The sequence below is a fragment of the Photinus pyralis genome, unplaced genomic scaffold (assembly GCF_008802855.1).
Source record: "Photinus pyralis isolate 1611_PpyrPB1 unplaced genomic scaffold, Ppyr1.3 Ppyr1.4_LG7, whole genome shotgun sequence".
NCBI classification, from domain to species: Eukaryota; Metazoa; Arthropoda; class Insecta; order Coleoptera; family Lampyridae; genus Photinus; species Photinus pyralis.
In genome coordinates, this window is record NW_022170738.1 from 4905169 (window position 1) to 4920243 (window position 15075).

At 36.1% G+C, this 15075-nt stretch overlaps 1 protein-coding gene across 3 annotated transcripts in view; it reads left to right on the plus strand.

Annotated features, from left to right (window-relative positions):
• The first annotated feature begins 11799 nt into the window (after positions 1-11799).
• The window catches only part of LOC116175332 (homeobox protein Hox-B10a-like), a 74986-nt gene continuing 71710 nt past the window's right edge, over positions 11800-15075 (plus strand). The window contains exon 1 of one of the 3 annotated variants that reach the window (XM_031493402.1): positions 11800-12958. In XM_031493402.1, coding sequence (XP_031349262.1) covers positions 12190-12958 — 769 coding nt within the window. In that variant the 5' untranslated portion in view covers positions 11800-12189. The remainder of the gene's footprint in view (positions 12959-15075) is intronic. The other 2 variants (XM_031493401.1, XM_031493403.1) reach the window with 2 other exon arrangements.

Here is a 15075-nt window from a genome sequence, read left to right on the forward strand (position 1 = left end):
ATTTAGAATTTCCCCAAAATAACAAACCATATCTTAAGTGAGATTCGAAGTATGAGAAGTATGTCATCTTTAGTGATTCTTGATGACACGCTCGTTTTAATTGCCTAAGAGAAAACAACGCTTTTGTTAGTTTTGATGTTAAAGCTGAGCTATGCTCTTGCCAAATTAGTTCACGATCAATATTGAGACCTAAAATCTTACATGTGCTTACCAAAGAAATTTTATGATTATCAAAATATATTTCATGAAGTAATGTTGGTGATTTGCCAAAAACGATAATGTTTGATTTTTCTATGTTTATTTGCAGTCTATTTTCAGAGAACCAGAGACGAGCTTGCTCTAAAACTTGTTTAATATTATTGGTAAGATTATTCATACTCGTTCCAGTAACGACAAAACTGGTATCATCCGCGTACATCATCACATCACAGCAGGCTGCTAAATTTACAATATTATGGGGCAGGTCATTAACATAAATAATAAATAGGAGGGGCCCCAAAACAGAGCCTTGAGGAACGCCACATGACAAAATATGTCGACCTGATTGAAATGACATTGTACGGCCATTTGATGTATGCGATATTTCCACAAATTGTGATCTATCGGTTAGGTAGGTTTTTATTAAGTTTAAAGCATTACCTCTAACCCCATAGTGGAACAGTTTATCATACAATAAGGAATGGTCGATAACGTCGAAAGCCTTAGACAAGTCACAATTAATACTAGCCGTCCACAACTGACTCCGAAACCCATTTATCACACTTTTCATTAGATCTGAGAGAGCGGTACTGGTCGAACTTCCCGGAACGAATCCGTGTTGTTGCTTGCACAAAAGATTATTTAAAAGAAAGTACTCAATAATGCGCTTCTTCATCACCTTCTCAATTATAAGTGAAAATGAACAAATGAAGCAAACATACATAAACGTGTGTTTGCTATGCCACTGGTTCAAGATTACGTCAAAATGGCGTTACAATGCAAAGTACTACTTTATTTTGTTGTATTTTTTTCGAGCATGTTATTAAATATAAAACGTAGAGGATTGCGATTGCTTACCGTGAAAGAACAGGTGTGTAAAAGTAAGTGACATTTGATATCTACTATCGTCTGTGCTGTTTGATGAGCACTAAATTCGTTCCAGGGTACATTTAATGTAGTCATAGTTCACTTTGAGAAATTTATGTTTTCATTTTAGATTATTATTCATTGTTTAAAAAAATTTCCACGTGTGTAAATTTTGAATTTTTTGTTAATTTAGGCCAGCCGAGTGGTTATTTGCAAAATAAAAATTTTAATAAGTGCTTATGAAAATAAAGCCAGTAGTTTTTTTTAAAACTAGAAATGCCATTACCTACATTTGAGATTTCAGTCTGGAGGCATATTCTCGATATCATTGGAACAAGTGCAATCCTCTACGTTTTATATTTAATAACATGCTCGAAAAAAATACAACAAAATAAAGTAGTACTTTGCATTGCGTTTTTTTTTAAATTTAAAAGTTTTTAATCACCGGTTCTTAACCAGATTAAATTTTCTCAATCGTCCTCGTAATAGAAGCGTATATGGTTAAAATTTTTCACAGATTTTCATAAGTAAAAAAGCATTTTGCAGTTTGCGCATGCGCACATTTGACTTTTTACTATGTGCGATGTGTTTGCCTTTGCGAATGACATTTCTAGTTTTCGATTTTTACTACATGTATGTTATGTTATGGTTAAAATTTCGAAGAAATATTGTCATAAACAATGAAGTTGGGACTGCACATGCGCACATCTAATGTTTACAATATGAGATATGTTTGCTTTCGTTGGAAAATGCGCTAAAAGATCAAAGCTTCACCAAATATTTGTGATAAACCACCGAGTTCACGAGACGCCCTCGGCCATTTGAGATGTTGATATATCGTAATTGTATACCAGTGCAGCGTTGCAGGTTTTAAAAAAACATGTTATACATAGATATATGTTCGTTTAATTGATAACCGCATCATCGTCAAGAGTAATAATTATATATTTTAGCGCACTAGTAAAATACAATGAGAAATTCGGAAATCTGGCTAGGGCAGGCTTAAAATTTTTCTGGGGAGGCTCAGCCTGCCCTGGCGTACCCCTTGCTACGGGCCTGATACAAAACTCTTACCGTTAGGAACAATGGTTTTCACAGGAGCGACTTCCACAGGGCTATAATATGTCAACTAACCCCAAACACTCGCAAGTCGCAACGCATCAGAGGAAAAGGTTCTCAGGTATCGGTTTCTTGTCCTAGGTCCACAAAGTGACAGATCGAGTTGGAAATGTTCTGGTTAAATTATTTGTACTTTTCGCAGAGAGAGCGCGAGACGGTGGACATATAATGAGACAGGCATTGTTAAGAGTTGCATTAAATAGCATTTTAAATAAATGGTTAGTTTTTAATTCAAACGTCCATTGTTTGTGCTTTGCTTAATACAGTTAATTCTATCGTCGTAACAGGTTCTTCGGAAACAGAAGACGGAAAATCGAGCACACAAGCGTTACCTCAACTTCGTTGTGTTACGCTAAAAAACATCCTTTCGAAGCCGCTAGCATCGAGTAGTGTCTTGTTAAAATCAGGGTACAAATTTACCCTTGACGTTATACGAAATATATTATCAACTTCAGAGCGGAGGCTTCCACGGTCAGAGTCATTATGATGCGAGGACTTCCGCGATAGGACCGTATTAATGTTGACGAAAAGTCGACGTTTCGCCTACTTTCGTAAGGAGATTCATTTGGACACGAAAAGAAACAAAGTAGCAATAAAAATAAAATAAGTAAAATATATATCACTCCCACCAGTGAGCCAACGGGAGCAACGCCCATTCTGCTCAAAAACGGCGGGGCATCAATTCCCTGGTCCAGCGTCCGGTAAACGTCTCTAACAAGGATAAGTTAGTTTTCATTATAAGTAAGTTATTAAATAAATAAACGATTGTAACTAGTCCGTTACAATATTTTATTATATTTTATATTTTGTTTCTTTTCTTGTCCTGATGAAGCCTCTTGTAAAAGAAGGCGAAACGCTGCCTTTTCGGTCAAAATTGACACGGTCCTATCCCAGAAGCCGCTTATCTACTCTAGGATAATCTTCACGCGTATGTTGGAGTATCTCACAGAGAATCTTCACAGATTTCTAAATTCTTAGCAAGATTCAAACAAGTGCCTCTGAAATTTTTGAGATAAATTTTGGAAGATTTTTAGAAATTCTTGAGAAAAAATCCGATACAACTGAATACCGAATAATCCTCGAGATCTTCGCCCATACAACACACAACTTGTCTAAACGTTTATTGAGCGAAATTTCGGGTTGCGTTTTCTAAAAGTGACAGCGTGACGGTTCTCATTATTGACTACTAGTTCATAATGTCCATATTATTAACCACTTTGAACGAATGCCGAGAAAGTCTACTTTACAAGTGGAAAAAAGGTTAATAATCATGTCATCAGACACTAGTAGTGAAAAAAACAAATTTTTGAATCGGCATTAGTTTTACTTTTATTCGAGGTCCGTATATATACAATTTCAATTAAATATCTGAACAAATAAAAAGTTTGAAATAGCGCATGCGTAAAACAAATTTTTTGATTCGGCATTAGTTTGACTTTTATTCGAGTTGCATGCATACAAAATTTCATGTAATTCGGTTCATAACTAACGGAGATGTCAAAAAATCGGATTGCGCGTGCGCAAATAGTATATTAAGATACAAGTGTATAATCAAGTCTTTAAAGCACGCGCAACGAGTTTAAGGGCACGACGCAAAGCGGAGTGCCTTTAACGTTGCAAGTGTTTAAAGACCAATTATACACGTGTATCTTATAGTATTTTTTATTATACCTGCAGTATAATTTAAAAATAGGAAATACAATGAAGTCATATTGACGTTATACTCGAATACATGTCTAATTAAGTGGGCTGGGTGTTCGTAATTTCACGATTGCCATGGAAATGTCACTTGACGTTTGCTTATAAAAATCATCGTCTTGGTGAATTAAACGATTTCCATTGAAAAAGATAATACACCGTCCATTAAATCGGTTGTTGTAAAATCTAAACAAACGTTGGTAGGTGTAAAATCCAACTCCAGTAAAGCCTATTATAAAGAATATGAAAAGTTGTTTCCATGGATGAATAGGAAGTTACTTACGAATACAGTCTTAAATTAATCGATAATGCTGGCATATATGAAGGAAATGTCAAAGGTATTTAAATCTTCTATATTTTGGTGCATTCATTCAAAACTTTAAAGCAATGCTGCGATTAAAAAGTGGAACAGATTTGGAAGCATACCCTAAATTACGCGCGTTTGTGAAAGCTTCAACCAAAGGATAGGTACAAAAGCCAAAGAAATGTTCTGCATTTACAGAAAGCGACCTAAGAGGATTTTTTATTTCATCCAGATGACAGTTTCAAAAGTCATACTTGAAGTATCGTTACAGCAACTTTAAAGCACGTGTGTTTTAAAGGCCTTTTTTCGCACGCATTTGAGTGTTTAAAACGGAGATTGTGATTCAGGTATAATAAAAACAAATTTTTTGATCTGCATTATTTTTATGTGAGGTGCCTACGTACAACATTTCATTTAAATATCTTAACATATAACAAAATTAAGATTGCGCAAATATAAAAGTTGGGTTGCGCATGCGCAATTTTGTTTTACTCATCTGCATAGTTGTCTGAGCTTTAAGGAATATTTACTAACAGAGAAGAGAAAACCGGATATGCATATGTTCTTTGTAACAAGAATTATAAAAGAAACCCTTTTTTGGAGGTTTTGGGCAGTTTTTGGGCTATAACTTTTTGGCCCGTTAGTCTACGTAGCCGAAAATAGCCATCTTTCTTATATCCTTAAGAACATGGTTATCAATTTTCAAAGCGATCAGACGTTTCTACACAAAGTTATCGCGCACACGGACAGACAGACGGACAGACAGACAGCAATACAAAATTATAAACGATCTCGAGAATCGTTAATAATATGAAGCAAATACCAGAATCGGCCCTTGAATTATCTTAGCTGTTTTCGGGAAGATACTTAGAAGGTCATGACTCATGAGCGATTGTATTAGAAAGAATGTACCTATAGTCTCGTTACCGGTGAGCTTGATCAAATGGGTTAAAAGCCCGACCACGATTGAACAGTATATGCAAAATCTCTGATAGATATCTAAAAAATCTCAAAACAAAAATAATCTCAACAATTTGTGAAGGATTGACGATCTGACATTCTGAAAAAAAAACCCTCAGATGTCTCAGGTGTGTCTATAAATAGGATCCCGTAAAAGGCCTGTAAGTATCTGCAAAAACTCTTTAAAAAGCAGTGAGGAAACCTCAAAGTATGTCTGAATATCCTAATGGAGTATCACTAGGGAACCCTTAATATTAAAGATTATTTAACAATTCAATTAAGGATATCATATCTGACATTTTTTTAATGAATTCTTTCGATAGTCTAAGAAAAATGTATCATGAATTAATCAAGAATCTTTAAAAATATGATATGTTAAAGGCCTTTAAGAATCATTAAAGGATCATCGGGGAATAAATTTACTTCCTTCGCTCGTTGAACGACATGGTTGCCACTGCTTTTGCTGACCCTCAATACTAGAAATCTGAAAGTGTCCCGTCGTCAATTAGGAATTGTTACCGTAGAATCAAAAAAGTATACAAATCTTTGCTATGTAAAATTTGGACCAAATAAGGAACGGTATAGAACCGCTTTTGTGGAAGAAAATGCCTACGTCTTTTATCTTTAGCTGGCCTGACACTTGGTGTCCGACCGATTAGAAGTTCTCCTGTGATGAGAGTACAAAACGTGCTTGTCTTCTTTGATTAATTAAAAAAGGTAAAGACGTTTCTTATGTAAACACGTACAGCATTCATTTTATTCTACTGTATAATTATCAATTAATTAGTGTCGAAACGACGGTGGAAGAATTCCCCCATCTTTCTGTTTCTGTTACATGATTTACCTACAAATTAGATAATTTTTCTTCATTATACCGTTTGACGTGTTGTTAGTTATTAAAAATAGATTGAGACAATCCTCTCTCTTTAATCTCTATCCATCGTTAATCTCGAGATGAACTGCAGCAGTTATCAAAAATTGCTGAAGACTACCTACCTATCGAAATAAACGTTTATTGGTCGTTGGTATATTAAAAACACACTTCAGTCAATTCAATGCAATCAACTCGATAGCAACGGCAGCTGCTCGAACAAAAGGTGTCCCAATAATTATACACGGCCCTTCAGACCTCACACAGGATCACGCCCAGGACGGCCCTTTCTTTCACAAGAATAATTTATACTCTGTTATACGACTCGGGGTGGTAAATAATCCAGAGATTGATATATTCCGCTCCAACCAATTTATAAGTCATCATCTATATTAGGTAGAGGTACGACACACGAAATGAGAAAAACTAGTCGAATTCGCTAACCGGATGTTAAAGTTTTAATGCTATCCACCCCCGTCAGGATAAGTAACGGAGTAGCAAAGGGCTCATCATAATATTAACAATTTATGATTAAAACTTTGTAGGTACTTTTTGTCTTCGCAGTTTTATAATTATTGCAACTGTTCACCGTAATTTAATTAAACCGTTGCTGGGATCATAAAATTAGTGATTTTGGTTGAAACTATAAATCACGTAGGAATATAAAAATGATTAAAATCGACATAGTTAATTAATGCAATATATCACATGAATATAGAACAACCTGACTCTCCAAAGGACTGGAGTCGCTTGCGTTCATTTTATTAAAATCCACCTACCTATACCTTTTCCCTAAAAGAATCCTACAGAGTTTACGCATGTATTGTAACTTACATTGTAACATTTAATCGCCTTTCTTGTATGTCATTTTACTGCTACTTATGAATTACCAAAAATAAGTAGCCATCGATCACTGCACAAATCATTATTTAAACTCAGAGGTGGTGTCCAATTTTGATCCCTGTACCCATGGTATAATAAACCTGTACCCGAGCCGCGCTCTAACTTTTGGAGCATTCGTAAGTGCATTATGTTCTTCTCTTACTAGCCTGTGTGTGCATGTACACAAAAATGCTCCATTTTTCGCAGCAATTTTTCATTCGATTGAAACAAGGTAGGTATTCTCCTAAAAGCATACGTATCAAATAAGTACCTAAAACTGAGACAAGAACAAGACTCATCTTTCCTTCTTATTTGTTATCATTTCAAACGCAGCTCTAAGATTTCCAAAGAAACAGCTGATGATGCATTCCCATTCAATTTTATACCTGATCTTATATGGAGTATTTTGGAATTGCTATGTCAGTTTTTAAACATATACATATAAGTGATCGAATTCAATGTGCTACAAATCTTGACGACAATTGTTATGAGTTTGGTAATTGCATTGATCTTGATCTCTTGATTCTTGCATGGCCGATCCTTTTCTCCAATCTCGAAATGTCCTAGACCCGTACGTCCACTACGGGTCTGTGACCCGACTACCATAATTTGCGGTAGATGTTGTGACCAAATTTAAAAGTGGACGTTGCAAGTTGAGTAAGGCGTTATGCTTTCTGTCCAGGTCCCCGGAGAGACCCTCCATACCCTTCCATTTGTTTGGATGTGTTTGCTTGAGGAACAAATCAGTCTCCAGATGTCACTAAATTGAAAACCTAGGAACGAGTGAGATTGCTAGTTCAAAGTTACGTTCTCAGATGCTTTCATTAACTAAAGGTCATGGTATAATAAAAATAATAAAACTAAAGGTGAAAACAGGGATCTATGTTGTAACGATTTAAATCGATAGAGGAGAGAGACACCGTATTTGTTGTACTTTTCTAGGAAATTCTCCTCTCTATCATTACTATGGTACCGTAAAATACAATTTTTTCATTTAACTGCGTAAAATGTAATACTACGATATACAAAAACGTATATAGTATCTCTATTCAGTGATAGCTTTTGAGGTCACGGATAACAAATCGAGCATGTTATCTTGTTAAAACTCATTTTAATTTCGAGGAGTAGCTCTCGTTGGTTTGCTCCAGCTTATCCACTGACATTTTGTTGATAGAAATGTCGGGCTACATAATCGTAACATGCTTTTTAGCACAGACTGCACAGTTAATCTTGCTCGGGAATTATTTCGAAACGAAGTCGAGAACGCTCAACGAATTGTTCTTGCTTCTGATCGGTTTGGTTTACGAAAATTCAAGAGAGAAATATGACATGAAGATGTGGAGAAAATCGCAACGGCCATATGGATTTGGTAAATCAAGCTGGACCAACCTGTGTTTTTTGCGACAAACTTCACGCCAGTGCGTCAGGTTTCATAGCTCCGAAAATTCCGATAATTGCGAAGAAGAAGTTCATAATCGAGAAAAACGTATGATTTATCCGACTTATCCAACGTAATTCCGAGCGTATACAAAGCATGTAGATGGGTTTCCAACTGATCGTACAATAAAGCAATCTCGACCCTGTTCCCAGAGTACCATCAGCATTCTTAATGACGATTTTCACTAACCCTCTTATGTAGACCTCGATCTGCAGATCTTCTCTTCCGCAACGAGAGCGCATCATCGATGATCTTACTGTAATTATCGGCAATAGGAGGAAAGCTCTCTACAAGGACTCGAGCACGGCTATACGACTTAGGTGCTAGCGCCAGCTTGATATACTCTATTTTGTCGGATGGATCAAGGGATAGGTAAGTAAATCTTCGTGTACTTTCTTGAACTGAGACCAAAAGGGTGGTGCCATTAAATTTCGCAAACTCGATATGAGGTACTTTCGTTTGAACCTTTGCTGTACTCCATAATTCGGTGTCTCTAAGATGCGTTCAATTATTAAACTGCTCTCGACATATGATCTACTAAATATGCCACATTCCTCACACTCTCTAATGATGACGTCTTAACTGTTGGATGGATCTTGAATAAGCATATCAGATCTCACCATCTAATTTCTTGAGCGCCGTAAACTTTTGTTGGAGCATTTGCCAACTCGCCTTGATTTGAAGAACATTCTTCTGTTCTTGCATCAGCCTCCGAAGTTCACTAGGATCTGTTGAACATTACCCTCCCTACCTTCCATTCACGTTGTTTCTGTTCCATCTTGCGATAGTGTTCGTCTCGAGTTACGATACTTGCAATAATGCTCCTTGTTGTTGTAATGGAACTCGAGTTAAAAAGCATTTTCCACCACCCGCAGCGTCCACGGAATTTTTGGAATCGAATTTTCAGACTTGAATATCATGCATGATCGACATATCGAATTTTTTGTGATCATTTATTCATAATATCGACTTAAATCGTTATTTTTTGTTATTTGCAACATTTTAAATTAACTACATGCGAAATTAGATCAATTACTAGTAGGCGGGGGACACTTTGTAACCCGAAGGCCCAATCTTCTAATGAGTATAACTTTTGTTTGAAAAGTTATTTTAAAAACTGTTCGACAATTTTGTTCCTTAACTCATCAAGTATGTACACAACAAATTTCGCGGAATTCTCTCCATTTTCGTTGTCCGGTCAAGAATTGCAGGGAAACTTTTTTTCGAATTTTCAAAAACTAATTCCAGATTCGTCATTTTCTTGTTTAAAAGCCCCCAGATAGGTAGGTACCAAATTTCGTCGAAATCGGATTTTTTTTCGCACCCCCATGTAGGTGGGTGCCCCTTCGTGGTAGTAATTTTGAATAAAAATTTACAAAATCGGATAGGGCATACCCGAAAACCTATTCAAAGACGTGCCACTCTTATACCGGGTGATCGAAAAGTACTGCGGAGTGCGGACAGTTTGAATTTCCCGTAAAACTAAACATTTATAAAGTTGATAACATACCTAAATGTCATTTATGTAAAAGCAGTGGCGGATCAATTTAATCACTAATGCATAAGTAAACTATCTTCTAAACATGTTTGCTAATTCCTTAAGTAAAAAACATTAAAAACTTAAAGCGCCCAATTTAAATTGTCTGCAGTTCTTTTTGATCACCCGATATAGTTACTGAGAAAAAATTAAATACGAAATCCAAATTTCATCACTGCTTTGGGGGTGGCTCCCAAACGAAACACGTTGGACCATCAGTTTATTCCGAAAAGTGCTTATCTTGATCCTATCACCCAATTTTTTTTACATGCGGTCTGCATGGTATCAGCCTATCAGCACTTCGGTATAAGGAAACGAGAGCAAAATTTGTTTATTTAAAAAAAAATGCGAAAACGATGGGTTATTCAGAACATTTAAGAGCTTATGAAGTTTGTATCAATCCATTATTACGTATTGACTTCACATAAAATATGTTTGATGCAATACCTAAGCTATTATTCCTTAATACATCTCATTTTGTAGGAAACAAAATGTAGGTCGCTAGGTATTTATAGGTATAGGTCTAGGTATGATATTTGTATATAGAAAAGTACAGATAAATTTCTAAAATTTTTGTTAGAACGTTTTTTAATTGTATTTGTATCTGCACCTACGATTTTTTGAAATTCATGTAGGTAGGTATATTAAACGATAAATCAACGAAAACAATGGGTTTATTCGAAGTAACCCAGACCAGAACAGTTTGCTTTAACGCATTTGACATGTTCCATATACAACACGACAATTGATTGTATCAAACAGGTACCTACTTATGCAATAACCTTTTTGGTTGCAAGTGCAGTACCTACCTCCTACCTACTTAATTTAAAAAGAGTAACTCGGTTCACTTACTATAAATAAAGAAAATACTTTCTGAAACTACTTTAGAAACAACTCCTTTCGTCACTAAAAGGGGTGAAGAAAATGTGATTTTCCTCTCTAGTGAGAAAAGTAAAAAACAATTGCTGCGTAATATTAATAATCACATTTAAAATTGAAACAAACCCGTATCTATAGATTTGCTATGTGTGAAACTTCATTTTTGCATAGGTACGATAATTTTTCAATTTTGATTGTAGTATCGGACAAAATTATGTGTAAAACTTGAGAAGAAAGTGTTTTCCAACTCACGTTCAATTGACACACTCGCTACGCTCATGTGTCAAACTTTGAACTCGAACCTCCACTTTCTTCTCTAATTCTACAAATAACTATTATTCGTGCATATAACTGCAGGTAAGTAGTATATAATATAATATAATCATAACTTACCTAAATGTTCCTTAAAGCAATGACACCTCTGGTGAGAATACAACCCTCGATACAACCCATGGCTGAATTTTAAAATAGTATATAATAAGTATATAATGAAAGTATCTTATACCTATAAATATCGAGCAACTAGACTTATGATAATTATAAGTATATCAGTATACCTAAATACTAAAAAGTTATAATTTTTTAAATTATGTAGGTACTATATATGTACCTACCTATTGCTCTGGCATGTATACCTACCTACGTAAACAAAGCGTTTGTGGTAATTGTAATTTTGTTATTAAAAACTAGACAACTAGATCTGCAATAATTAAGTATACCTAACTAGTTCATCGTTTTAAATAGACACATTCGGCCAATACTTATGGCTATGGGCAGTACAGACCACCCTTATGTTATAATCGCAATTTTCAGCAAGCGTATTAGGGATAAATTACGCATGAGATGCTATTGATTACACGAACAATAAAATATACAAAATTTGCACGCAATAAACGAAAAGAGTGAAGAATCTCATAAAGTAAAATAATTTGCATTAAACACGTTCTAAATCTTATAGTAAAACAAAAGCTCGTTTATAACCTGCAAAATAAATGAGACAAAGTGAAAAGCTCAAGTATATATACGTGATTGGCGGGTTTTATCTATAAAATCAACACTCCTATTTTGGACGCGAACCAATAACAGGGCTGCGTAGTTTGAATAACGGAAAAACTGGTCTTCGGCGGCAAGATAAATCGGGTAATAACGCTTTTAACCGCCCCCCAAGGCGGAGTTCCAGCAACATGCACCTTTTTCCCAACATGAACAGAACCTTCACTCACCACCGCAACCGTTTAGAGATACGAACTGTAACACGTGCTTTACTGTGTGGAATCGTGATTTTAATACCGATTATCAATTACCTATACCGAATAGTGTACTATAGTGACAATATGTGATCCCTCATGACCGTATAGTAAAACGATATGGTGATGTGTTTCTCCAAACATGACTGACTGCAGTGCAAAGTAAACTATAGTGCGAAATCTTTGAAGATGCAAGACACTGATATACCATCACCAAGCACATCGCCACCAGAAATGTCACCGTACCTAATTTCAAAATACAGCAGTCCCATTTCATCACGTTCACCTAGTCCATCGCTTCCTGAACATTCTCAAGTCGAAGACGACTCCAAGTACATCTCAGAAGACGAAATAAGCGTCGGCTGCCCAAGTCCGGCGATTAACGTCAACGCGGAAAGTCGCAGCCCAAGTTATCTGAATACGACGGCAACGTGCCGATCCGACAACTGTCGCTGCGGCAAAGAGTCAGAAGTTGAAGACTACTTTAAACCCCTAAAGAAGCTGAAAATGGTGCGACTATCCGCCGAACAACGAATATCGCCAACGCTCGAAGTGCACGACAGGTCGGAAGGCGTTAAGAGTTTTTCAATCGAGGACATTCTTAATCACAAACCCGCCAAGTCTTTGCTAAATAGTAAAATAGTGCGCCCGTGGGACTTGGATCCGGAAATCGAAGCACAGCAAAGTTTGGAACGATTTCACAGACATTTAAAGGCCCAACAGTTAGCACTGTTGCGACCTGAGTTTGCATTTAATGTTAGTTATACGTCAGAAACGGGAAGTGATCGGTCTTCTAGTGTTACCAGCGACTGTTGCTCACCGGATATTGTGACGAGTACCGCGATCCAAAGACAGAAACACCATCAGAACAACAAGCAACTCGGAGCTACTCCTTTAGACGCTCTCTTCCAAATGACATCCAAAACCTTCGATTCAAGCACAGGCGAATCAAGTGCTGGTAAGTCGAGCAATTTTTGAATCTGTCTTTACCTTTTGAAATGATATCTAATAAGCGTAGCGACGTATCTCGTAAAGTGAGCTTTTCTATGTAATTAATTCTACGTGCAGACTGGTTTTATTTAAAAGTGAGCTTGAATTAAGTAATTAAATTGTAATTTTCTTTCTATTACGTAATTAAATTCAAAAGGTAAGTTTATGTCTATATTAAAAAATTATATACCTCTAGGGTATAAAATAAGTTCCCAGAAATCTTTATTCGGCTAGCCTCCAGGAAGTTTGTTAAAATAGTGTTAATCGATGTTGGATATCATTTACAGTACGTATCGTTTTGCATGAGAAATACCAAGATTCCTGGTATGTCCCCCCTTCAAAGTCAAACCGACCATCAGATCACGTGCGTTGTGGTATCGCAATTATGAAAGGTCTAACGATTCTCTTTAGCTGCAGTAATTTCTTGCATTGCAATTACACGCAAATTCCGTACCTAAACAGCGTTTAAAGGCATGCTAAAAAGGAGAGAAAACAACGAACGGTATGGACGTGTTTTGAAATGCCATCACATTACAAACAACGGCTATAAAAAGTAGGTACGTTAGGGAGTTGAAGATATAAAAACCTATAGAATTAGCACACTAGTATGAAGAATGTCAGATGAGCCCTTAGAAAGGAATATCATTTGAATTATCAGAAAAAGAATTTTTTTGGTATAGAATCATTTCCCATTCAGTACCAGCAGTTAGGTGCCCTCAGTTCTAAAAGTTTTCCTGGTATTTGTAAATGTTACCTTTCCATCGCAGACAAAGGAAAGCGTATTCCCATGCAACTGGTTGGCAATTTATTAATTTTTTTATGATAGAGAAAATATTATTATTATTATTTATAAACATTATTTAAAAAGAAATTTTAAAGATTTAGGAGAGGAAGAAAATTTCAGTTAAAGCGATTGTAGAAAGCGTTTTTACTACTCCAGTATAAGATGTACTTACTTGATGGATACGCCATGTGGTCAGAAAAAATAATCTGGATTTACAGATCTATTGAGAGTATATATTCAACATGCCAAAAATCCAGAAGTGGCATTTGAAATGGTAGCGGCTTTGTTCCAGGCAGCACCAATCAGTTTTCCTACGACATTTCAGTTAATAGTTTTGTTCTCTCTTTGAAACATGTAAGAATCCGTTTAAAAAATTGAGCTCATTGGGTTTCCTGGGGATAAAGACTTCTTTTATCCATTTTTAAAAAAATTCCGAATTTATGAATGAGGATTTATATTCATAGGTACATAAATCTGAACCCGTTGACATTCCTTGCAAAATTGTTTGAATTGTTTGATGGCTCCTTTTAAAATAAGTCCATGTCCCCCGACGTTCGCACAAGCAATTATGAACACATTCTCTCCTTTTTCTCTCAAAGTTAGCACGTGAACACTTCTGCTGCCTTTCTGGGCTGTAACTCTATCAGGTTTGTTATTTATTTGAATACAATTTTCGTCCATATTGCATGTGCACTGTGGTTTACCTTTTAAATCATAAACACTCTGAAGTCAAGAGCAATTGGTCCACTTCTTCTCTATTCATGCGCGTTGCCCGAGCCAGCTAGTGAAAGCCCTTCACTTTTTCTTACTGACAAATCAGGGTGTCTCTCCATGAAGGAATAAAACCAATGCATTCCAGCGGTCTTGGTTTCTTCCTTAGCTGAAAACTTAGAATCAAGTTTCAGTTTTTTTTGCAAAGCTGAATGCAATTCCTCTGACAGATGCTCCACCAATCTATTTTCATTTTCGACGCTCAAAACAGAAAGCCTTCCTACATGAACTTTGGTAGAAGCACCGGTACTCAGATGCCTTCTTAAAGTTCTTGACGGTATGGTATAGACAGTAGACACGACGAGCTTCATTGCCTCCCATTTACCGAGTCTTAACTTTTTGCAATGCGGATCGTAGGTCTCCTTCTGCCCACAAGAATAGAGCTATAAATAAGGACATCCTTGTAGTTAAAAGGAGAAGGAATACTATGAGGCGTGTAAGAATTTTTATATATTCATTTATTTGGGTAAGTATCTATTTTAAGAGATACTGGTCCGAGGCATATAAGGTCGCTCATAAGTTTGTAAATG